At 53.9% G+C, this 24,899-nt stretch overlaps 1 protein-coding gene across 2 annotated transcripts; it reads left to right on the top strand.

The window, feature by feature from the left end:
- The first annotated feature begins 8,949 nt into the window (after positions 1-8,949).
- LOC102451408 (C-type lectin domain family 10 member A-like) lies at positions 8,950-20,197 on the top strand. Of its 2 annotated transcripts, none has more exons than XM_006116785.4 (9): positions 8,950-9,107; positions 11,662-11,787; positions 13,061-13,123; positions 16,009-16,071; positions 16,229-16,291; positions 17,150-17,239; positions 18,270-18,415; positions 18,541-18,647; positions 18,969-20,197. In XM_006116785.4, exons 1-9 carry the CDS (start codon positions 9,017-9,019, stop codon positions 19,114-19,116), a joined length of 897 nt encoding a protein of 298 aa, XP_006116847.2. In that variant the 5' UTR covers positions 8,950-9,016; the 3' UTR covers positions 19,117-20,197. The 2 variants fall into 2 exon arrangements, with proteins under 2 accessions (XP_006116847.2, XP_075758373.1); XM_075902258.1 differs by lacking the exon at positions 8,950-9,107 and adding an exon at positions 9,136-10,550 and having other exon boundaries at positions 11,736-11,787.
- The last annotated feature ends 4,702 nt before the right edge of the window (positions 20,198-24,899 follow it).

The raw sequence follows: 24,899 nt of genomic DNA, 5'->3' as shown, positions 1-24,899 counted from the left end.
ACTGAGGCTTGGCTGGTTTACAAAATAAAAGCATACATAATTATTGGGTAACAGCGCGCAGATGAACTCAGCAAAAATACTTGTAAAGGAAAGGAGTATTACAAAATATAATGTGCCACCCCCATGGGAACAGAAAAGTTTTCTTTTTGTCTTTCAGAACATCAGAAAGAGCTGGTACCAGCTGACGAGCAATCAAGAATAATATTAATTTATTGTTGCAACAATAATTGTATTTCATGTCTTATGTGTTGTGTCTCATATGTTACGTTTTGTGTTCGCTGTTTTGTGTCATTTGTCTCAATGCTAGCATTACTGTGTATTGTTTTGGGAAAAGAAGGGATACTATAGTAAGCAGGGGAAAAAATCTATGATTCTCTAATCAGACCACATCCTATCCCTATCCACCTATCCAAATTAAATGTCCATCTCCATAGTGGTCCACCTAAAGAGCAAGGATCCAGCGGTGGCACGGTTGTTGTGTTAAGCTGCTAAAGTTAATTCTAAAACTATGTGGCTACGTCTAGACTGGCATAATTTTCCGCAAATGCTTTTAATGGAAAAGTTTTTCCGTTAAAAGCATTTGCGGAAAAGAGCTCTAGATTGGCACGGACGCTTTTCCGCAAAAAACACTTTTTGCAGAAAAGCGTCCGTGCCAATCTAGACATGGTTTTGCGCAAGAAAGCCCCGATTGCCATTTTTGCCATCAGGGCTTTTTTGTGCAAAACAGTTTTTAGCTGTCTACACTGGCCCTCTTGCGCAAAAACATTTCTGGAAAAGGGCTTTTGCCCAAACGGGAACATCAAAGCATTTGCGCAAGAAGCACTGATTTCGGACAGTAGAACGTCAGAGCTTTTGCGCAAAATCAAGCGGCCAGTGTAGACAGCTGGCAAGTTTTTCTGCAAAAGCAGTTGCTTTTGCGGAAAAACTTGCCAGTCTATACACAGCCTGTAAGTAAAGCATCAGTTGAAGTAGGTAGATACAAAAAGAAACTATAGTAAGTAAAAAGGTGCAGGCACAGCAAACTTACATTCCTGTGAATTGTAACAGCTTAGCGTTAAGCTAGTAAGCAATATTTTAAAACTAGGCAGTTAACCGAAGTAGTATGAAACATGAATAACCATGGGGGGGGATGTGGTTTATCTGTTATTCATGTTTCATACCATGGGGTGGGTGGGGGAATGAAGCACATGCAGGGGCAATATGGGGAACAACACATGCCTTCTCTGCTGTAACCCCAGGATGGGCTGGTAACCAGGTTATGTACCTGAATCTGGAGGCTAATGCCTAGAGACATGGGGCCATCATTGTCATGGGTGCAGAGCACACCTATTGGGTCTTAATCCTTTATAACAACTGTTTTTTATTATGCCAGGGTATATTTAAAACCCCGAGAATATTTTTTGTATTTTCTCTGCCGATGCTGTTAATCCTATGCCCATGAATGGTCAACCTATTGTTACTGAAACAAAAATAAAAGTAAAAACAATTGCTGCTCCACATCTGATATCTGTCAACTTGACCTGTTCTCCCACGACTCAAATACTGTGTGGGGCAAGAACCACTCTTCCATTATCAGCCATCTACTGATCGGATAACTTGGACCGACAGCGTCCCTAAGTGGGCTGTGCCCACGAAAGCTCATGATACCATTTAAATGTTTTGTTAGTCTTTAAAGTGCTACTAGACTATTCGTTGTTGTTTTTTAAGTATCTTTAATGTCACTTTTGGAGTTACAGGCTTTATTTGCATCCACCCAGACCAGAGTTTGCCAGAGTCACACTCCCAAATTGATATGAGGGCATCCGCATCCCTAGCGGAACCAGTAACCTTATCTTTGATTTAAACATCTCAGTCTAAAATAACCTGAAATGGACATTATGGGCAGAGGATACCTGTCAGGGGGTACGCCCCTGTCAGGGGTTTTGGCCCCCTCCTGCCGGGCCTACCCAGTACCCAAAGTCCCGACGTAGAAGTTCAGGCCCTTCTATCAGGGCATATATGGTAACCCAAAGTCCCAAAAGTCTCGGCCCTGCTCTCAGGGCATATACGGTACTCCAGCCTAGTTCTGGGGGAAAGCCTCTTCAAGTCTGAGGGACTCCCCAGGTGCGGCAAGGGGTGGTAGGGGGACCCGGGCCCTCCCTCTCCACCGGGTCCCGGCCCAGGGCCCTGTGGGCAGGAACTCTAGGTCCTGCCAGCTTGGTGGGGAAACCAGCCGCTATGCACCAAGCTGGATCAGGAAACCTCTGCCCTGGGCCGCTTCCTACCACCCTAGCACCCCCCTTTCGTAGCCTGTCCGTCTGTGCGGCGGTCCTTACCGGGGCTGGAGTTGGCAGGGTAGGCATGCCCGTTACTCCGCAGGGTTGGGGCCGGCTTCACTCCTGGGGTCCCACGCCCGCCTTCAGTTGAGTCTGAGCTGCCGCAGGAACACTGTCTAGCTCCTCATTTAATACGAGGTACTCTAGTTCACCCATCTTATTAGTCAGACTCCTAGCATTTGTGTACAAGCACTTTAAAAATTTGCCACTGCTTATTTGTCTGCCCTTCCCTGATGCATTGGATTCCTTTGTATGCCGTTGTTTGTCAGCTCTGGCCAATGGTTTGCCCTCTCCCCTCCTCTCTTTCCGACTACAGCTTAGAGAATCTCTATCAACGGATTCTCCTCTAAGAGAAGTCTCTCTCCGATTTACGTGCATCTCCGCACCAATCGGCTTTCCCCCATCTCTTAGTTTAAAAACTGCTCTACGGCCTTATTAATGTTTAGTGCCAGCAGTCTGGTTCCACCCTGGTTTAGGTGGAGCCCATCCTTCCTGTATAGGCTTCCCCTCTCCCAAAAGTGTCCCCAGTTCCTAATAAATCTAAACCCCTCTTCCCTACACCATCGTCTCATCCACGCATTGAGACTCTGAAGCTCTGCCTGCCTATCTGGCCCTGCGCGTGGAACTGGAAGCATTTCCGAGAATGCCACCATAGAGGTCCTGGATTTCAGTCTCTTTCCTAGCAGCCTAAATTTGGCCTCCAGGACATCTCTCCTACCCTTCCCTATGTCATTGGTACCTACATGTACCATGACCACCGGCTCCTCCCCAGCACTACACATGAGTCTATCTAGATGCCTCGAGAGATCCACAACCTTCGCACCAGGCAGGCAAGTGACCATACGGTTCTCCCGGTTATCACAAACACAACTATCTATGTTTCTAATGATCGAATCACCCACTACTAACACCTGCCTCTTCCTAGCTGGCATTCCCTCCCCATCAGAGGTATCCTCAGTGCAAGAGGATACCACAACATCCTCTGGGAGGAGGGTCCCAACTACGGGATGGTTTCCCTCTGCTCCCATTAAATGCTCTGTTCCCTTGAGACTTTCATCCTCCTTAAGAACACTGGGGCTCTCAGACTGGAGGTGGGACAGTACTACAGTGTCCCGGAAAGTCTCATCAACATAGCTCTCTACCTCCCTTAGCTCCTCCAGTTCAGCCACCCTGGCCTCCAAAGCCCGAACTCGGTCTCTGAGGGTCAGGAGCTCCTTGCAACGGGTGCACACATACGCCACCCGCCCACAGGGCAGGTAATCATACATGTGACACTCGATGCAATAAACAGGATAGCCCCCACTCTGCTGCTGGGCTTCTGTCTCCATGTTTGTAATGAATAAGTTTAAGTACAAACTGGGATTCTTTTTAAACTTCTGGAGTATAGATTATTTTAAGAGTTAGGTTTTAAAGAAGGACACAAGTCACTCGTGCCCTCTAAACTCCCTCTCCAAACTCTCCTGTTACCTGTTCCTGGTCGCGCTCTCCCTGGTCGCTGAGTCACAGGCTTATATAGCTCTGGTAGCCCCTCCCCCTGACTGAGGCTCAACCAATTAACAGAGGCTTCTAGATTTCAAACCTTTTAGAAGCTCCTTCAAACAAACAAACAAACCAAACAAACAAACACAAGCTCAGCACACTGCAAATAACTCCCCCACACACAAACACACACTCCAGACAGCCACTTACCACAAGGGTTCCGTTTTTACTCCTCTTTTACCTGGAGAACTCCCTCTCCAAACCCTCCTGTTACCTGTTCCTGGTCGCGCTCCTGGTATGTTCATAAATACCACAACCCATTTCTTTTAGCTACAACTAATCAGGAAAGAGATCTTGAAGTTATCATGTAGCGTTCTCTGAAAACATCCACGCAGTGTGCAGCAGCAGTCAAAAAAGCAAATAGGATGTTAGGAATTATTTAAAAAGGGATAGAAAATAAGTCAAGGAATATCTTACTGCCCCTATATAAAACTATGGTATGCCCACATCTTGAATACTGTGTACAGATGTGGTCTCCTCACCTCAAAAAAGATATTTTAGCATTAGAAAAGGTTCAGAAAAGGGCAACTAAAATGATTAGGGGGTTGGAACGGGTCCCATATGAGGAGAGGCTAAAGAGACTGGGACTTTTCAGTTTAGAAAAAAGGAGACCGAGGGGGGATATGATAGAGGTCTATAAAATCATGAGTGGTGTGGAGAGTGAATAAAGTTATTTACTTGTTCCCATAATAGAAGAACTAGAGGACACCAAATGAAATTAATGGGCAGCAGGTTTAAAACTAATAAAAGAAAGTTCTTCTTCACACAGCGCAAAGTCAACCTGTGGAACTCCTTGCCAGAGGAGGCTGTGAAGGCTAGGACTATAACAGAGTTCAAAAAAGAGCTAGATAGATTCATAGAGGTTAGGTCCATAAAAGGCTATTAGCCAGGGAGTAAGGAGTGGTGTCCCTGGCCTCTGTTTGTGAAAGGCTGTAGATGGATGGCAGGAGACAAATTGCTTGATCATTGTCTTCGGTCCACCGCCTTTGGGGCACTGGTCACGGTCGGCAGACAGGACACTGGGCTAGATGGACTTTTGGTGTGACCCAGTCTGGCCGTTCTTATGTTCTTTTTAGTTTAAATCTCTCACATTAGAGAGCTATTACCACTCAAAAATAACTGCCATTGCTTTCCAGACAGGAAGTTCTGCCAACAACATAGTGGGCTGAAGTCCAAACCGCATAATGCTCAATAAGAGCCAAGTTTAACAAAATAAAACATTAGGACTTGAACTTTATTTGTTTTAAATAAAATCTTGTGCAAGGGGGTCTAAGAAATGGGGTGGAGGGAATGCGTCTCTATAACGAATGAATTCCTTATGAATCCCTAAGGTCCATTGCATGCTAGACCTTAATGGCTGGACTAGTTAATGGCCCAAGGAACGGGGAAGGGAGAGGGCTGTACTATGTAGTCAGGGGAGGGGGAACAAAGGTCCCTCCATATTTCTCCCTAGCCCCTGGGGAAGTTGGGCGGAAGCAGAGAATTTCTTACGGAGTGAAAGTGGCAGGAAAGATTCTAGAGGCAGGATCTGGAATCTCTGAGCCAGATCCTGTTCTCAGTTGCACCAGTGTAAATCCTATTCACTCCACTGGAGTGGCTCCATATTTAACACTGAGCAGAATCTGGCCTCTGGGATCCCACTGATCTGTCTCAGCCCTAGCTGTGCCATCAGCTCCGTGCGTAGGGAGGGACTGAGGTCTGCTGGGGACCTTACAGGAAGGGGGATGAGTCCCACTGGCCGTGAGCAGTCCCCAGTTCTGCAGCATTTGGCTTGGTCCCCTGGGATCATTCTCTGCCCTAGCTGGAGTCACCGGCCCCGGGTGAGATGTTTCCCAGGAAATATTTCCTGCTGTTCCACAGGTAAATGTGACGTTCTTTGCCCTGACCCTGTGGATCCTGGGAAGCAGTCTGTCCTTCCTCAATGCGGATGTGTCCACCCTGAGAGACCACAGGTGAGAAGGTATCAGAACAGTCGTGGAGGGTCAGATGCCTTGGTTTGGAGGGTCCTTGGCACAGAGGGGGAGCGAGGGACTGTAGGAGAGGGGCAGCATATCTAGGATCCGTGGGCACAAGCCCCATTGTGTTCACATTGACAATCACCCCGTCCCACACAGAAAAGCAGGGGCCGGTAGCTTCACCCCTCCATCTGCCTTCATCCAGGCTAGTGACCTTTAACGCCATCGCCCAACTCTTGATTCTGGGCTGCACATGGAGCCTTGGTTTCCTCCAAGTCAGCCCAGCAACCAGGCTCATGGCGTATTTACTCACCATCATCAACATCCTGCAGGGAGCCTTCATATTCCTGGTGCACTGTCTCCTCAATCGCCAGGTAATGCCCATGGCCCATCAGCGCCCACCCAGCACCTTCATCGGCCCCACGGCGGCCATGTCTGATCTCCTCAGAGTCCCTTACGCGGTGCAGTGACCATGTCCTTGACTCCCAGGGGAGAGAGGAGCACAGGAGAGGGAATGAGGGATTCCAACCGCCCGGCAGGCAATCCTAGACACGATTTAGCCATGTTGGCTGTCCCCACTGCCGGTCCCCTTGTCAGTGCAAACGGCCCATCCCCTGTGAGCCGTCAGCACCATGATGAATTTCCCAGGGCTTTGTGTGTCACCTGCCCGAGGCAACCCGCCCGTTTGCACTGTGGCCTTGGAATCTCGCCTCACTTCTCTGCTTTGCTGGCCTAGTGGAACCCCGCAGCCCCTCCCGCAGGCACCGAGTCTGTGTAACAAAGGGAACTTTTACTAGAAAGGGGGGAAGAACAGGGCATAAATCTGAGAAACCCAACAATAGAGGCTGACTCCACGGGTGCTGCAAGGCCAGAGCACCCATGGGGAAAAACTGAGGGGTACTGAGCACCCCCGGCAGTTCCCCATCAGCTCCTGCCCACTGCCGTCTCATGGCGTTTGAATAATCCCCACTTCAATAAAATAAAAATGACCAACGCGCTGTGTGGACAATCAGCTGATCTGGCACAGTACGGCAGTCTAGATGCAGTTGACAAAGAAAGCCGTGAAACAAGGCATACTGGAGTGGTCGACAAAGGCTTCCCTTGTCAACCGCACTGCATCTAGACTGCCACGCGGTGCCGGATCAGCTGATCGTCGGCACAGCGCGGCGGCTATTTTTATTTTAATGCAGCGGGGATTATTTAAATCCTCGCTTCATTGACTATGTCGAGTAAACTACTTTACATGGCTTCGTCGACGGAGCCAGGTAGTCTAGACGCACCCTAAAATACATAGATAGATTTAAGAGCTCCTGATGGAGCCTTGTTGGCCTCGTCCACTCTTTCCTTCACCTTGGGATATTTCGCTGTTCCACATTCAACAGCATCTCCCTGAGAAACTGTCAGTGCTCCTGAACTCCTTTCACCTGCAGCTTTTCTCTCCCATGTAACCTGACGTACCAATTGCCTGAGTTTGTTAGCATCCTATTGCTTCACATCCACTGTCCTTATTCTGCTGCCCTTGCTCCTTCTGTTCCTTACAATCGTGAAATCTAGCATGTCACAATCCCTTTCCCCCAGTGGTGGGTGGGGGAGTATGCAGGGGATGGGGAGCATGTGTGTGTGCCTAGGAGATGGGTGGGTGGCTGGTAGGGACCTCAATGTATTGTTCAATATACAATTAACTGATAAGCCTAGGCTTATTGGTTAATCCTCTCACCTACACACATTTTCCTCCTTGCTGCCTCTGTATCGGGGCAGCAAGGGGGGGAGCAGGAGCCGGTGCCCCTTACCACCGGCTCCGTGGTGCTGCCTGCTCCCCTTCCATGCGGCTGCCTCTATCAGGTGGCGGGGCAGAAGAGGCTGCTTTGCGTCCCATGGAGCAGTCTCTGTCCACAGCGAGCCTGGGCCTGCCGTGGGCAGAGACTTTGTGGCAGGCTGGCAGCAGCCTCTGTCTGCAGGGGAAGGGTCCCAGCACCCCACAGACAGAGGCTGCTCCACATCCCGCAAAGTAGCCTCTGTCCATGGAGAGTTCAGCCTCCCTTCCCCCCCAGGCAAGGGCTGCTGCCACCCCACGCTGCTGCCTCTGATACAGAGGCAGCAGCATGGATTGGCAGGGGACTGCCAGGAGTGGAGCCAGGAGCGCACTGGTTGCCAGTCCCTCTGGGGACTGTTGAATAGTCATGTAACTGCAAAGATTTCATGCAGGTTACACAAGGAATCAATGACCTGATATGGAACATCCCTAACGGGTGGATGGATTTCTAATAGTTGTTAATACAGTTTTTTCAGGCTGAAGAAGTGACCCAGAAAGTTGCACTTGTACTGAAGAGCCCTCCACCCTCTGCACAAGTGCTTGGCACGGGGGTTGAATATTCCCTTTGCAGACTTTTGATATCCATCCCTGTTACCCCAGAGTCACTGTTTGGGGGTGAGGAGGACTGTACCCCCTCCCACTTTTCCAGGCTCCGACTCCTTGGATGAAGTGGGTTTTACCCACGAAAGCTCATGATCTAATACACTGGGGCTACATCTAGACTGGCATGATTTTTTGGAAATGCTTTTAACGGAAGTTTTTCGTTAAAAGAATTTTCGGAAAAGAGCATCTAGATTGGCATGGACACTTTTCCACAAAAGCACTTTTTGCGGAAAAGCGTCCGTGGCCAATCTAGACGAGTTTTTCCACAAAAAAGCCCCGATCGCCATTTTCGCGATCGGGGCTTTTTTGCGCAAAACAAATCTCAGCTGTCTACACTGGCCCTTTTGCGCAAAAGTTTTGCACAAAAGGGACTTTTGCCCGAACGGGAGCAGCATAGTATTTCCACAAAAAGCACTGATCTCTTACAGTAGGAAGTCAGTGCTTTTGTGGAAATTCAAGTGGCCAGTGTAGACAGCTGGCAAGTTTTTCCGGAAAAGCAGCTGATTTTCCGGAAAAACTGGCCAGTCTAGACACAGCCTGGCTGTCGTCTCTCAGATGCCACAGGACCGTGTGTTTTTACAGCTACAGACTAACTCTGGCCCATTTTTCCAGGAACGCTGGTTGTCCGAGGCTGCCGGCGGTGGGGGCGAAGCGACAGGAACTCAGACCTTGGCAGTTCTGAGGAGAGGAAGGGTGAGTGGGTGTGTTCATTAGGCATTTCCTTTTCAAGAAAAGCTGGCCCGAGGCTATAAAACCCACCGGAACGGAGCTGGCAAGGAGACGGCGGAGCAATGGCTTCAGGCCATGTTTACCAGAAGTGTGAAGAGTCCGACCGAGTGGCACTCAAGGAACAAGAGGCAGAAATGGGGTCTGGACGAGCAGGTAACCCCCGGGCTGCAACACTGAGTGAGCCCACGATTGCTTCCTCCCTGTCAACTGACTCCGTAACCTCAGGCCCTGATCCTGCCGACCCCCCCCACCCCACTGAAACAGAGCAGCAACAACTGGGTCTGAGGTACACAGCTGCCGCGGGAAGGGGGCCCCCTTTTCTGGAAGGGGGTGGGGTGGGAACGGAGGGCAGGTTTCTACTCAGGGACATGGTGTTTTGGACATCGCAGCACGAGCCAGGCTGAGACTGCCAAACTACAGACAGACAGATAGATGGAGTGTACGGGGACAGACAGACAGACAGACAGACAGACAGATAGATAGATAGATAGATAGGGTGGGTGTGTGGGGATGGAGGGATGGATAGACAAGATGGATGAGTTAATATCTTTAGTTGGACCAATTTGTCTTGGTGGGAAGAGCCAAGCTTTGAAGTTTCACAGAGCTCTTCTTCAGGTTTGGGGAAGATAAACAGAATGGCCAAGAGTTCTCTATGCTCACCAGCCAGTCTGTCTGTCTGCAGGTGTTGGCAGGGATGGACACAGCAACCCGGGTCGGAAGGAGTTGTTTTTAGGAGCCATCCTTCGTGCATTTCTCTCTGTTTTACTTTCTCCTCCTCAGTTCTCTCTTGCCGGTAAAAATCATAGAATCCTAGAGCTGGAAGAGATCTCAGGAGTCATCAAGTCCAGCCCCCTGCCCAAGGCAGGACCAATCCCAATTAAATCAACCCAACCAGGGCTTTGTCAAGGCGAGACAGATTCTCTCCTGTCTTTTCCTAACATACCACCCCCCCCCTACACACACACACACACTTCTAATTTGATGGGATGCTGAGTTCCACCCCACCCCCAGTCACAGGGCTCATGTGATGTAAGCTGTGTGGCAGGGAGGGCGAGAGAGGAGGACTCAGGCGAATGAGGCGCTTGCTGCCGAGCGATGGACCCGTTCTCCACGCGAGGGCCCAGCGGTGCTCTGGGATCCCTGAGGGGTGGATGTTTCAGAGCAGGATTAACAAACCCGCCCCGCGGGACTCTCGTCCCCATCCCAGGCCGGGTTGTCGGCAGCCCGGGGCCCAGCCGTGCAAGTCCTGGCTGAGGCACCTCGGCTGCCGAGTCCTGCTGACCCAGCACCACGCCCCTGGTTTGTGCAAGGGGAAGGGGGTCTCGTGCTTCCTGGGCTTCCCGGGGACAAACAATTCTGCACCCTCAGCGGATATTCGGCTCTTTTCTTCCTCTTTTTTCACTTTAGAAAGCTGATGGGGGGAGGGGCTGGGGGCGCAGCTGCTTCCTTCCCCTCCCCCGCCTCCTGCCAATGGGAGCACAGCGGGCTGGAGGGGGAGAATTGGGGGGCAGCCTTCTGAGTCATTGGCTGGTCCCTGCCGGCAGGAGGCTGCTGCAGAGGGGAGAGAGCAGCACAGACCCGGGGGCAGCCGCCCTGGTGAGAGGAGGGACCTTCATGGCACATGAGTCTTTGGCATGATGGTGGGGACAGTGCCCGGGGGGTGAGGGCAATTGGAGAGGAGGCCAGGGCTGGAGTGCAGCAGCCACAAGAGGGGTCCCAGGTGGAGCAGAGGTTGGGCGGGGGGCATACGCAGAGGCATGAGCCCTAGGGCTGGAGCCTGGAAGCTGGAAGAGGAGATAGGGCCGGGGGCAGACAGTGAAACAGGCCCAATAGCTCCTCAAAGGACAAAACCCAGGGGACCCCAAGAAATGAGGCCCTCTTGCTGCTAATGCGACAGGAACAAGGGGGGCCTGAGCCGGTGGCTGGAACGTGATTAGGGAGCATGGGGCCGGCGGGCTGGAAACACACGAAATCACATTACGATCCCTGCGGGCAGGACCAGCCTCTCGGCATGAATCATCCTGCAGCGCTGGCCCTGGAAAGGGTTAGCAGACGGTTTCAAAAAAATACCAGACACACTTGATCTCAGATGGGGGGGGCAGGACCGGCCGGGACGGGAGCGGGGCTGGACGGGAGAAGGTCGGGAGGAGTGGAGCTGGCCAGGGATACTGCGGGGGGGAGAACTGGCCAGTGGGAATCAGGGCTGGCCGGGAGGGAGTTGGGGGGTGAGGGGCTGGCCGAGAGCGGGAAGGGGGGGGAACCGGCTGGCGGGAGTAGGGCTGGCCCAGGCATACACAGATCCCGGGGTGCTGCCCATCCCACACACTGTCCCGGCAGGACACACAGGCGAGTCCGACCCTGGGGTTCCCATCCCGCCCCAGCCCCGCCCCCACCTCTCTACTGCGTAGCTGTGTACTGCCTGGCTGGTAGACACACTCACGCAATGCGGACACGTCTACCAGCCGGGCAGTTCGCAGCTACGTACTGATACTCCTCAGAATAATAAAACTTACTTAATTAGGAAATACCGGACATGTATATGTCCAGTATTTTCTCAGTTTGTTTCCCGGACAGAAAGCTCAAATACCGGACTAACCCCACCCCCGGGCCCACGTCCCGCGGGATCAGAGTGGCTGCTGATTCCTCAGAGCCTTCCCCACAGGGCAGGGCCTCCCGCTCTAACCGGGTCTCTGCCTATCCCTTCCAGGGAGTGACTGTCTGCCCTGCGCTCGGGGCCCGACGGGGCCGGCCAGGTCCCTATTAATCCTGTATGCCCTGCAGGCCCTGTCGTTCGTGCTGTGGGCCGTGCTCCTGCTCATGGTGATTGCAAAGTGTAAGTATCCCGGGGCGTGTTTCGCACCGTGACGCACAAGCAGGCCCAGTGGAAAAGCCCAGGGTGACGTCCTGGCTCCATTCAATGGTCAAACTCTCCGTGGCCTCAGATCACGGCCAGGTCCCTCCCAGCCTGGGCCTGTCTCTGGCCAGCATCAGATGCCCTGATCCCCCACAATGCACTTCTCTCTGCCCTAGTGCCACTATGTAACACAAGGCTCCTTAACCCAGCTTTCCCTGTCCAGCTCCCGGCAGTGGGGCAGATAGGTGCCGACTCGGTGGGTGCCAGGACTGGAGCACCCAACTGAAAACACTGGGTGCTCAGCACCCACCAGCAGCACCCCATGATCAGCTCTTCCCCTTCCCTTGCAGCACCTCCCACCCACCACCATCCTGTCCAGGAGGCAGAGAGGGGTAGGGGAAGAGTGGGGCAGGAAGAAGTGGGGGAGAAGCAGAATGGGGGCAGGATGGGGCAGAGCAGCGGTGGGAAGAGGCAGACTGGGGGGTGGGGATGGGAAGAGGTGGGGCAGGGGCTTGAGGAAAGGGGTGGAGCAGGGATAGGACCTGGCGCAGAGTCCAGAACCCTTGGGGAAATAATAAAGTCGGTGTCCCTGGAGGGGCCTTACCCAAGACCCACGCCCTGAGCAGGGATACACTGAAGTTTGATGCTGGAACATGTCCCCAAGTGCGACAAAAGTGAGTTCAGATTGTGTTGGGACCCCTCTAGTGGCGGCTCACCCAGAACAACAGGCCAGCTACTGCTGCCAGCTAACGGAGTTACTCCTTTCGCTCCAGTGGTCACAGATCTTCGCTGCAAGGCTCTGCGATTTAAACCCTGCCGAGGACCCCTGGTGGGAATCATTATACACAGCTGGCCCAGCGTTCCCAACTCTGGGTGGCTGGATTAAAGCCCCAGCTCCTGGAGTCATGGGATCAGGCGAGACTCTCAGCTTTCATTCACAAAAGAGAGACGGTTTCTAGTTGCAGAGAGAAGCCAAAGAAAGGGACGTTCCCACTCCGGAACCAGAGGGCTAAGAAAAGGAACCCAACCTGTATTGCTTGTTACACATCTCATGGTCTTTCAGACGGTCTCATGATTTTTTTAACGTTTGGGGTTGGCCGAACTGTGCCAGGGAGGGACCGTTCAGAGAGATTGTCTCCTCCAGCCACAAAGCCGGGGGGAGAGATTGTGAAAACAGTAGAGCAGCAGTCCTCCCTGGGCCATGAATCCAAACTACATATAACCAATGGCTTGCGTCTGTCCCTCTTTCTAGACGCAGCACTGTCCAAGGAGCTGGAGCGGATGCGGACTGATCAGTCCCTGCTGGGAGCCAACGGTAACCATTCAGCTGATTCCTGGGCAGGGTTCCCTCCACCCCCTGCCCGTTCCCACCCCTGAGTGGAATGAATTTTGTGATGTGCACCAGTGCAGTGGGGAGGCGCCACGCAGAGGGGCTGTGCAACACGTCATCTTCATATTGGTGCACATCACAAAAGTCATGTGGCGGGAATGGGGCCACGGGGTTCTGAGTGTGGGAGGGGCTCAGGGCTGGGGCAGAGGGTTGGGGAGCAAGGGCTGTAGCTGTGGGTGCAGGCTTTGGGGTGGGTCTGGCTCCGAGGGTCTTGCAGGACAGGGGCTCCAGGTTTGGAGAGGGGCTCAGGGCTGGGGTTTAGGGTGCAAGAGGTGGTGACAGTTCTTGCTGGGGACAAGGGGTGTGGGTTGCAGGAGGGTGCTCAGGGCTGGCGGGGCTCAGGGTATTGCGGGCTGTTGGGGCTTGGACTTACCTGGGCAATGACACTAAGGCAGGCTGCCTGTGTGCCTGTCGTGGGGCTCAGGCTGCACCCCGGAAGTGGCCGGCAGGTCTGGCTGAGGCTCCGTGGCACAGCACACGTGCTGCCCACCCCTGAAGGGAGGAGTCAGCGCACGGAGCCTTGGGGTCCCCCTGCCTGGGAGCTGGGCCTACGGCACTGGCCGCTTCCCCACCGGCCCCAGCACAGAGCTGCCCCAGCCAGCAAAGGGGGCAGCAAAGAGGGGCCCCTCTCAGAGCCAGGGTGAGGGGAGCCCCCCCCCCACTCTCGCCAGCTGCAGCAGCCTTGGGAAGAGATATCTCTCCCTGCTGCAGCCCTGCAGCTTAACGGGAAGCTGCGCGGCCACGTGGCAGCAGAAACTCAGCTCCGGAGCCCTGGGGTCCCTGTGTTGGTTTTACTGTTCTGACCCCTGTGGCCCAAGGCAAAATCTGAGGCCTTGCTGGTGTAACACACACACTGCTGGGGTTAGGGCGCTGTCCCACCTGGACCACTTAGAGCAGGGCTGGGCAAGGCCCAGCTAACGCTTTGATCCAGCCCGTGGTTGGCATCAGGCCGTTTCTATTTATATCCTGCTGCCCGTGCCATCGAATTTCCAGGCGGCGGCTCAGGCAGCAGGATCCTATTGAAATGGCTCGAGGCTCCCAGTCGCGGTGCTACCACAGCAGGGGGCGGAGCCATGAGCCCTTTAAATAGCCACAGCAACCCTGGGCGGCTGCCAGGTAACATGGTAGCGGCAGGGCCAAGAGCCGCGAGTCCTTAGCTGTGTTTTTGATTCAAAGCCTCCAGCCCCAGACAACTCTGGGGGACGGCTAGTCCCCAGACCTGCCCCTCCTGCCCTAGCCCCGCCCCTTCCAGTATCAAAATTCATTAAATGGCCCCTCTGCAAAAATTATTGCCCACCCCTGACTTAGAGGCTAATGAGTCACTCTACAGCCTTAGCTGACCGGCAGCTGGCTTTTAGCCCAGGTGGTAGACGCTCCGGCACTAAGCTCCAGAGGTGCTAGATTCGGTTCCATCTGTCGGCATTGCACTAAGCAGGGCTCACGCTGGGGAATTGTGCAAGCCCCGTGCCATGAGTCGACACTTGATTTGCACTGGGGCATGCAGACACTAGTGCAAAATTTGCTAGGCTAGAGGGCTGGTCATTTCTCTTGCTGTGACTTGGACAGCAGGGAGCTGACTGAAGGCCTTCAGGGCCTCCATGAAGTTCTGTCCTGAGCCAAAGCTGTGCATTAGGAGATGGGTGTCTGTGCGGTGGCTGGGTCTCTGACACCAGCCAGCTGTCGTGTGTCAGGTATCCCATACTGCTGCCCTAGCGTCCGTATCAAAGAAGATTCTCTCAGAGAAGCTGGCAGGACTTCGGAGCCGATGACCACGCTGCCTGAGATAGGACCAGGCAGTGAATAGCAGAGCTGGGCTGGATTCATTAGGAAGTGAAATCCTTCACTTTGCATACGAAGCAGCTGATGTTTTCAATCGTTGGCTGATGCCTTTTCAGTCGAGGGGGCCACATTCCAGGGCCAGCCCACCCAGCTCAGCTGAGTCTCCGCCTCGTCACTCAACGTTTCAGGGCGTTCCACTTGCGAAGGGCGCTCGTAATGAGACGCCCCTTTAGTGACTAGTCTGGGGGGACCCTCCCGAATCTCACTCACAGCAGTCCCCCAGGCCAGGGGTGGCCAACCTGTGGCTCCAGAGCCACATGCGGTTCTTCAGAAGTTAATATGCGGCTCCTTGCATAGGGCCCAAATCCAGAGCTGAAGCTACAGGTGCCAACTTTCCACTGGGCCGGAGGGTGCTCACTGTTCAATCCCCAGCTCTGCCCTAGGTGCTGTCTCCCCTCCACCCTGGATCCTGCCACTTCCTACCCTCTCCACGGAGCCTGGCACATCCCCACTTCCCCCCTCCAGTGTCTCCCACTGAGAAAGAGCTGATCCCAGCGCACAGGAGGAAAAGGAGAAGGAGGCGCTGACGTGCAGGGCTGTCAGCGGGTGCGATGTGCTGAGAGTGGTGGTGGGGAGAGGATCAGGGCTGGTGACATATAAGTGTTGCTCTTTGGCCACATGCATTGGTAAATCCTGGCTCCTTCTCAGGTTTAGGTTGGCCATCCCTGCCCTAGGCTGTCCCCTGGCTCTGGAGGAAAGAGCACAGGACAGGAAGTGAGGGAGCCCTGAGTTCGACCTCACCTTACAGCTAGTCTGGGGCAATTCACTCCCTTCTGGAGCCTCACTGACCATAAGAGATGGGGCGGGAGGCTGGTGAATGCAAATCCACCTCTGTTCAGCCTTTTCCAGAGAAGGAAGCCAGGCCTGGAGGCCCCTGGGGCCTCCTCTGCTGGGGAACACAGCCCTGCCCCATGAGACAAGGATGGGGGAGGACACATGGCTCTTAGTTCACTGAGCTCTTTCTCTTCCAGCCTCCGACATGATGAAGCAACTGGAGATGCTTCATGTGAATCAATCCGCCATGCGCAGCACCGGTACGTACTGGAGCCCTCCCAGCCCGACACCCCCCTTATAGCCCCCCAGTGTCCCTCTTGTCTCACCCCTTTGCCCTGCCCTCCCATTCCCTGGCCCCATCCCTGCTCCGGTCCCAGGGGTGTCCCAGGAATGTGATGGGGTCTGTGTGTCTCTCAGAGGCGGAGCTGGACGAGTCACTGAAGAGGCTGCAGTCGGACCAGGCCACGCTGAGGGAGGAAGGTGAGGGCCGGCAGGGTGTGACACAGGGCTCAGGGGGAGGAAGGGGACCCGTGAACGTCAGCCGGAAGCTGAGATGGGGCTGGAGAATCCCACCCCTGGGTGGCCATGGAAATCTAGGCTCCCTCCCACTCTTCATCCAGCCTGAGTAAGCTGGCTTTGTGGGTGGGAAACCCAGGGCCAAGCCCCATCCTTGGGGACCCCCCAGTGGGGACACGGCCAATATGCCTGGAGCCTGCACTCAGGGCTCCTTGTGCACCAGGGACCCCATTCTCATGGGGACCCCACCTTGTGCACCAGGGACCTTTTACTGCCCAGGATTTTCACCCCCAGGTGTTCCAGGTCTGGCCTTTAGGAGTTGAGGGGAGGGAGGTAGATTCCAGGGCTGAGCCAAAGGAGCAGGCCCAAGTAGAATGCACTGAGGTTGATGGGGGGCCGGGGCAGGGATCTGAGAGCAGGGCAGATGGAGGGGGAGGGGCAGTGCTCCTGTTGGGGATTGGGGAGAGAGAGGGAGCAGGGTTTAGCTGAATAAATGTGACCCTGGTGAAAGGTTGGGTCTAGCTGCAGTGTCGGCCGGGTCTCCAGTCCCTACTGACTGTATCAGACCGACTGTAACAAGCTCGATGCCTCATGCTGCTGGGAAAGGGACCCGTTTCAGGGTGACAGCCAGGCCCCCAATCTGGGGGGTTTCCGATCTGTGCACAGACATGCCAGGCCGAGCCCCGAGCTGCACACCGGTGGTTCAGGCTGGCTTCTGGCAGCTTCGGACACACAGAGCAAGGTGAGCACCCCGGGAGGCTCCCACACTGTTGAAAGGGCTGCAACCCCATGGCCGTGTATGGCGGCGTGTTGTGTTTTCAGTGTCCGCAGACCTGGCCAAAGCAAAACGCGACCGAGATGACATCAGAGCTGAGACCTACAGGATCCTGGAAGCCGCCCAGAAAGGGAACGGTGAGAGACGCCAGATTGTCGGCTCCTCACAGCAGGAACCATCTTTCTGTCCTGGGTCTATGCAGCGCCTGGCACAAGGGGCCCAATCGGCGGGGGCTGTAGCAATGCAGATAATAGCCCTGACTAATTCTCAGCCCCTCGCGAACATCGGGGGCAGTCAGATTCACTGGGGCAGTTACCTAGGAGACGCTATCGCCTCTGACACCATGCTCGCCCCAGCACCCCGATGCAGTGTGGGGGCACTGGGCTGCAAGGAATGGGCTGGGGGCTCTTCAGCAACACCCAGCGCCATCCTAGGGGGCGCTCTTCCCTCGCCGTCAGTGCTACCACAACACCCAGCGCCATCCCAGGGGGCGCTCTTCCCTCCAGGTCAGTGCTACCGCAACACCCAGCGCCATCCTAGGGGGCGCTCTTCCCTCGCGGCCAGTGCTACCGCAACACCCAGCACCATCCTAGGGGGCGCTCTTCCCTCGCGGCCAGTGCTACGGCAACACCTAGCGCCATCCTAGGGGGCGCTCTTCCCTCGCCGTCAGTGCTACCGCAACACCCAGCGCCATCCTAGGGGGCGCTCTTCCCTCACGGCTAGTGCTAAGCACAACACCCAGCGCTATCCTAGGGGGCGCTCTTCTGTTGGAATTGCATAGTGGATTGTGCTGAAAGATTCAGTTGAATGTTTCAAGCTGCATAGTCATCAATGTCTCTATCATTTCAATCTGTCCATCCCTCTCTTCCCATTGGCTATGGCTGTAACAGCCTGCGGGCAGGCGCTGAGAGGAAATAGTCACTAGTTTTACCAGGGAGTTCCTTAGAATTGCCTCCCCTTTTGGCGGAAGTATAAAACAGAGGAATAATAGCGACCTCCCAGCTGAGCCCTGCTGGAAATGCTTTGTAGGGGCTGGACTTGGGAGAAGGAAGTTCCTGTGGTACCCGGCAGCTGTCAGAGGCATTCGCTTGGTTTATGCAGCCTCCCCCCCCCCCCGCCCCATTTCTCTCCTGTCACATGCCAGCCCTGCTGTGTTCTCTCCGGCAGGCACTGCCGGGTGCCAGCCCGGGTGGGAGCAGTTCCATAGGAGGTGCTACCTTTTCTCCTCCACTGCTCAGCGCTGGCAGGCAGCCCGAGCCTCCTGTCAGAGCCAGAATGCTGACCTGGTGGTGATCAACGACCAAATGGAGCAGGTACAACCCCCCCAGCAGCTCCCCCCGCAGCTTGCAGAAGGGTAAATGCACCCACTCAGAGGGCCGGCACAAGGCCTAGCTTGTGCTCCAGGACTAACCACCCAATACTGTTGTCCTCTCTCTAGAATTACTTAGCCAGCAAAGCTGATTCTGTTCGTCACTGGATCGGCTTCACCGACCAAGGCACCGAAGGCGTCTGGCACTGGGTGGACAACACGACCACAGCATTTACGTAAGCAAGGGGTGATCCTCTGCTCTCCCTTTCCTGCCCCAGCCCTCCCTGGCTGCCCGTGCTCCTGCAGGCGCTTTCCACCTCGGTAGCTCCAAGGCCTGGAAAAGTGCAGAAAAGTCCCATGCAAAGGGGCAGGGCCAGCATGTGGCTGGGCTTTGGCTGTTTCTGGCTGCCACATTCCAGCAGGGGCCTGCACATAACTTAGAGCAACCCTGAGGCTGCTCTAGGTTATGGGTTTACCAGGCAGCACATAGGTGGGAGCAGCTCAGCTGAAACTGATGGCCCGGTAGCTTGAGGGCTCTTCTCTTCCTTCCCTTGCAGGCTTTGGGCCCCCGGGGAGCCCAACAACATGTACAGTTTTCACATCCGAGAAGAGGACTGTGCCCACCTGAACGAGGACGGCAAGTGGAACGACGAGCCCTGCCAAATGCGCTACCGGTGGATTTGTGAAAAAGCGGCTCTTCAGTAAGCCACAGGAGTCCCCCTCCCCCGCTCTGGCGGGAATGCCCCCTGGGGGGGACACTGCTGAGTATATCAATGCAGGGTAAATTGCTTAAGAGACAGGACTCCTTGCAGCTCAGAACTGGGGTCCTCAAGACACCAAAGAGCACTGCTGTTCGCCACACTGGTGGTGAGGTGCCACTGTGCTCCCCCCTCCCCCGGATGTGTGGGTGAAGGCTGAACACCATTATGACAGCATGGGCTAGCAGAGAAAGTGTGGGGCTAATGCTCTGCACCTCAAGTTCCCCCAAGCAATCCCCTCGGGTCCTCCAGTTCTCTTGTGTGCACCCCTCCTTATGCAGATTGGTTTTCATAACCTCCTATCTCGCCAAGTAAAAAGGCTCTTCTGATCCCAAAGGACCAACCTCATTGCCATGTGAGGCTATATCTATACTCCGGGGGTTTTGCACAAAAACAGCTGGTTTTGTGCAAAAACCCGCAGAGCGTCCACACCTCAAGCACGTTTTTGCACAAGAAAATCTACAGTCAATCGACAGAACAGAGGGCTTCATGCCTTCTACAAGGCATAACTCCTTTTTGCACAAGAGTTCTTGCACCAGAAGGCGTGTGTGGCGCTCAACAGGGGTTTCTTGCGCAAAAAGAGCCTATCACAAAAAGCACAGGTGCTCTGATGGCCATTCTGTGAATGACCATCAGAACTTTCTTGCGCAAGAGTCCATGCAGTGTGGACACTCTCTTGCACCAAAGCACATCGCCTTTGCGATACGCTTTGAGCTCTGGACGTGCTTTTGTGCAAGAAGTTTTTGTGAAAGATCTCTTCTGCAAAAAGCTTCTTGCACAAAAACCCTGCAGTGTAGACAAAGCCTCAGTGCATACCTCAGTCCTAACCCATAAAGCACACTGTTGCCAATCCTTTAGAATCTAACATTGAATGCCTTGTTAGGGTTTGTCTAGACTACACGCCTCTGTCGACAGAGGCATGTAAATTAGACTACCCGACATAGTCAATGAAGCGGGGGATTTAAATATCCCCCGCTTCATTAAAATAAAAATGGCCGCCACGTCAGAAAGAAAGAAAGAAAGAAAGAAAGAAGTTAAAGGAATGAAATACATACACCGATTCCAAAGCGCTTGGGGCAGGCTTGTAGCAGTGATGGAATAAACTGCTGGCTTAAGTCAAGTCTCTGGAGTGCATCTGCATTGGGTGGGTATTTGAGTCCCGTGCGCAGAGCTGCAGCTTGTAGTAAAGTTCCTCCAGAGGTGAGAAGCAGGACTGAAGACAAAATGGAGGGATTGTCAGGACCCTTTATAAATCCTCGGCCATGCGTAGGGACTCCCACTGTTCTCAGCTATCTGAGTTTGTTACGTGAGCAAGTCCCCTGTCCATGCCGGACTCAGTTCTTTGCTGGGCGACCCCACGGCCCACGTTCCAGACTGGAGGTTTTCAGGAAAGTTCATTTAATGCAGTTAGTGCCTCCCATGCTTCATTGTCCATTGACTGTTTCTTGTTGGGCCAATCACCCTGATCAGCCTTTTCCAGTGGCTGCCCTGTGGGGATTACTCCTGGCACTAACATTCGAAAGATTAGGACACAGCCAATACTCGTCACTTCAAATACACCCAGTCCCCGAGTTGCAAACGGTCAACTTACGACCATTTGCAGTTACAACCAAAGTTGTCATAAATGGTGGACCTCGAGTTACGAATGTGATCCACACTTATGAACAGTGCGGTCGCGTGTAACTCTATGGGGTCCGACTTACAAACGAACCAACTTATGACCGATTGCTTGGTCCGTAACCGGTTCGTAAGTCGGGAAGAGGCTGTACAAGAATTGTACTTGCATACAAAGGGCATAAATAGAGCCAGCAACTCAAACTTTTTACAGACACCTCACTTGGTACACAGTTTCTTGCAAACATAATACAGGGGTTGCAACAATCATAGAATCTCAGGGCTGGAAGAGACCTCAGGAGTCATCAAGTCCAGCCCCCTGGCCAATGCAGGACCAAGACCAACTAAATCAACCCAGCCAGGGCTTTGTCAAGCCGAGACTTAAAAACCTCTAGGGATGGAGACTCCACCACCTCCCTAGGGAACCCATCCCAGTGCTTCACACTGTCATGTGGTTTGACTTTAGATCCAAGGGAAATCAATACACTTCAAAGCGTCCTTATTTATCGCAAGCTTCAAGCAGTTAATACAGTTACAAGCTGTCAGGGTGCAAGCCCCCTACCATACCTCAGTGCCCCCTGACTGTCCTCATCTAGCCCATCTCAGGGCAAGTTACAGTCTGTACGGGTTGCTCATCATTGGCATTTGCCTCAATGGCTCTGCTTACCTAGTCGGCCTCATGATCCGCCCACAAACCCGGGGCTTTGTCTCCAGCCCTTAGCCGGGGGAGTCTTGGCTGACCCTCTTCCAGCCTTTGCTAGCTAGCCCCAGCCTGTCTCCCTCCAAGGAGCTCCTGCTTCCTCTGCAATCAGCCCTCCACTGGCTCCCCTCTAAGCAAACTGTGCTTCTCCATTTATAGCTGTCAGCTGGGCTCTCCCTAGCCCAAACAGCCTCAGCTGGCCTCTCTGTTCCTAGCCCTGGCTCGGGGCTTGAGTCCTGGTCTAAAAGGGCCAGTGCAGGGCAGGCGCCCTGTCACACAAGCCTTAAGAACAAGGACTATACAATTTAAACCTTAAATACGATAAATTCTAAAGCAAACAATACAGCGCAAAGCAATGCAAACGCAGTTACTAAAAGATCTACACTGCTCATGTGGTTGTTGCCATGTCAGAGACGAGGGCCCTCGGTGTTGCACAGGGTGGGAACTCAGGCTCAGCTGCCTTGGACTCCAAACGTGTGCCGGTGCAAACTGATTCGTTTTGTGAGAAGCTGTGTGCGCCCTCACCGGAGGGCTGTGGTGCACAGGTGTGCAAACAATGTGGCTCTGTCTGGGGCACACGTACACACACACACACACACACACACACACACATATGCAGGAGCTCTTCATAGAAGCACAACAGTGTACTCCCCTCGTTGCATGGTCTCTGTTTGGCATGCATAGTGCGTGCACGCACACACACACTGAGTAGCTGGCTGGGACACACCCACACAAAGAATTCCCAGATACCTACCCCTTGGCACACACACACACAGCACGCACTGGCTGTGCTCGTACGCACAGAAGGTCTTATCTCAGGGACAGCCTCTTGGTGTTTTGGCTTTGCTGAGTCATTAGACACCTGCTTGTGTGGCCGGAAGCCCAGTGGGAGCTAACAGCTGAGCCAGAAGGGCACACTCCAGCCTGCTAACCTCGGCTTCAGAGAGGAAGACACCTGAACAGCTGAGAGATCCGAGGGGGCCTGGAGCAGATGCTGAACCATCTGGAGAACCTCAGTAGGACCAGGAGGACCTAGGGACACGGACTGGGCTCCGAACCCTCCCCACAGTGAGACATGCCAACTCCCTTACTGGCTGATGAGGACTCGGCTGCTTCATGTGATGTTTTTCCCGGAGTGAGGGGGAAGGCAGTTGGGTTCCTTCCCTTTTTGTTCCTTTGCAGTGCTTGGAGAAAGCTGAAAAAGGAGTTGGTTTTTTTCTCTTTTTCAAAAGTGGATCAGAAACAGGGGTCTCGCCCACTCTGCCCTCCCTGGAAGCCCCGGGGGTGACTTCGCAGATGACTGGCCTGACAGCATCACACACCGTGTGCAGAGGGGACCTCGCTGCCTGGCGGGGCACCTGGTTGTTTTTCCACCAAAGGTTTACAAATGATTTGATCCGGCATCTGCTCCCATTTCCACCAGCGTAAATCCTGAGTCACGCTCCTGACTGCTCTTTAGATTTGTCTTGGTGTAACAGGGAGCAGAGTTTGGCCTTTTGGCTTTGTCCTTTTCACTTTTGTGAGTGCCCATTTAACTCAAATGCCAGAGACACTGTGGGGAGAAAAGCTCTTTTAGTTAAATATGCGACACACAAATCCCAAAGTGGGTCCCACTCAGTGCTGGGGTGGGGGGTAAGAGCCAGGACAGGATTATCAGAGCCATCTGCCCCCTTTCCTGATCCCCCCTCTCACAAACCGGCAGCTGGTGATCCCCGCTCTGGTCATCGTGGCCACCAAACTGTCCTGATGACCCCAGTCTTCCTCTTCATGAGAAGTCAACTTGACCATGAGCCCGTCCTTCTAAGCACTGTCTGAGACAGCAATGGGCTAGTAGAGAACGTACGGGACTAAGCCTTAGGGGACTTGGGCTCTAATCCAGCTGGGTGATCTTGGCCAAGTCACAGTAATGCTCTGTGCCTCAGTTTCTCCATGTGTAAACTGGGGCTCCTGAGCCTGCCCCCTGCACAAAGCACTTTGCATTCAACTGATGAGAAGAGGGAGGCGTTGTTATTAGGGCCTGGGATTCTCCCTCCTTACCGCCTGCTCCTCCCTTCCTTGAGGAGGTGAGAGCCCCCTTGTCCAGAGCCCACTGAGCTGGGAGAGCTCCTCTCTAGGATTTCTGCCCCACCCAATCTGCCTGTAGGCAGAAGGGCGTGAGGTCCCTGAGGTTCACAGTGGGGCTCTGCTCAGCTTCACAGATGGCCCCATCTACAGACATGGCCAGGGACCAACAGATATCATAGAATCATAGAATCCCAGGGCTGGAAGAGACCTCAGGAGTCATCAGGTCCAGCCCCTGCCCAAGGCAGGACCAACCTGAACTAAATCATCGCAGCCAGGGCTTTGTCAAGCCAGGACTTAAAACCTCTAGGGACGGAGATTCCACCCCCTCCCTAGGGAACCCAGCCCAGCGCTTCCCCACCCGCCTAGTGAAATAGTTTTTCCTAATATCCAACCTAGACCTCCCCCGCTGCAACTTGAGACCATTTCTCCTTGTTCTGCCACCCGTCACTACTGAGAACAGCCTCTCTCCAGCCTCTTTGGAACCCTCCTTCTGGTAGGTAAAGGCTGCTCTCAAATCCCCCCTCACTCTTCTCTTCTGCAGACTAAACAAACCCAAATCCCTCAGCCTCTCCTTGTAAGTCATGTGCTCCAGCTCCCACGTCACTTTTTGTTACCCTCCGCTGGCCCCTCTCCAATGCAGCCACATCTTTTCTGTAACAGGGGACCCAGCAATGGAGGCAGTACTCCTCATGTGGCCTCACCAGTGTCAAATAAAGGAATAATCACTTCCCTAGGTCTGCTGGCAATGCCCCTCCTAGTGCACCTCAATATGACATTAGCTTTCTGTGACGGCGTGTCGGGGACCCCCAACCCTGCACCCCTGTCCACAGCAAGATGCGACTCTGCCAGCCAGTAGAATAGGGAGGGTTTATTGCTTCTCAGAGATACAGCATAGCCCGGGTTCGATACGGACATAGGAGTCAGGGCAGGCAGTCTTAGATCTCTTGGGGGAGGGGGTTCACAGACTCCTGAACCCCCAATCCTTGACTCAGTCTGTTCTCTCCATATCTGCCCAGCCAAGACAGCCCCCCTCTCTCCGCCATGGGTCACTCACTCCCCCCAGGTAGCCACACCCCTTCCTTTGTTCAAACTCCTTCCCCTGGCCGGTGAGAAGTTTCTAGCCATGGCCTACATGCCTGCCCTCAGGGACCACACCCGCTGTAGTGGGAATGCGGAAGACAATTGTGAGGTCAGGGAAATTAGGTGGTGTACCACAATCATTCCTTTTATGCCTGCATCTCCTGCCAAGCCTGGATGCGCGAGGCAGCCATTGATGCTTTTTGTTTCTTATTATTCTTTTGTTGTCTGTTTGCTTAAGATTGTACAGCGTAGGAATGCACTGTTGACTTTCA

This window comes from Pelodiscus sinensis, chromosome 19 (genome assembly GCF_049634645.1).
Source record: "Pelodiscus sinensis isolate JC-2024 chromosome 19, ASM4963464v1, whole genome shotgun sequence".
NCBI classification, from domain to species: domain Eukaryota; kingdom Metazoa; phylum Chordata; order Testudines; family Trionychidae; genus Pelodiscus; species Pelodiscus sinensis.
The sequence above is the reverse complement of the archived record's forward strand: the minus strand, read 5'-3'. Positions and strand labels throughout refer to the sequence as shown.

What these genes read in the sequence shown, in the direction of transcription:
- LOC102451408 (XM_006116785.4), top strand. Translation starts at nt 9,017, where the DNA reads ATGGCTTCAGGCCATGTTTACCAGAAGTGTGAAGAGTCCGACCGAGTG. An exon ending in AATGGGGTCTGGACGAGCAG is followed by an intron (nt 9,108 to 11,661) that starts GTAACCCCCGGG and finishes TATCCCTTCCAG; the next exon opens with GGAGTGACTGTCTGCCCTGC. An exon ending in AGCCGCCCAGAAAGGGAACG is followed by an intron (nt 17,240 to 18,269) that starts GTGAGAGACGCC and finishes TCTCTCCGGCAG; the next exon opens with GCACTGCCGGGTGCCAGCCC.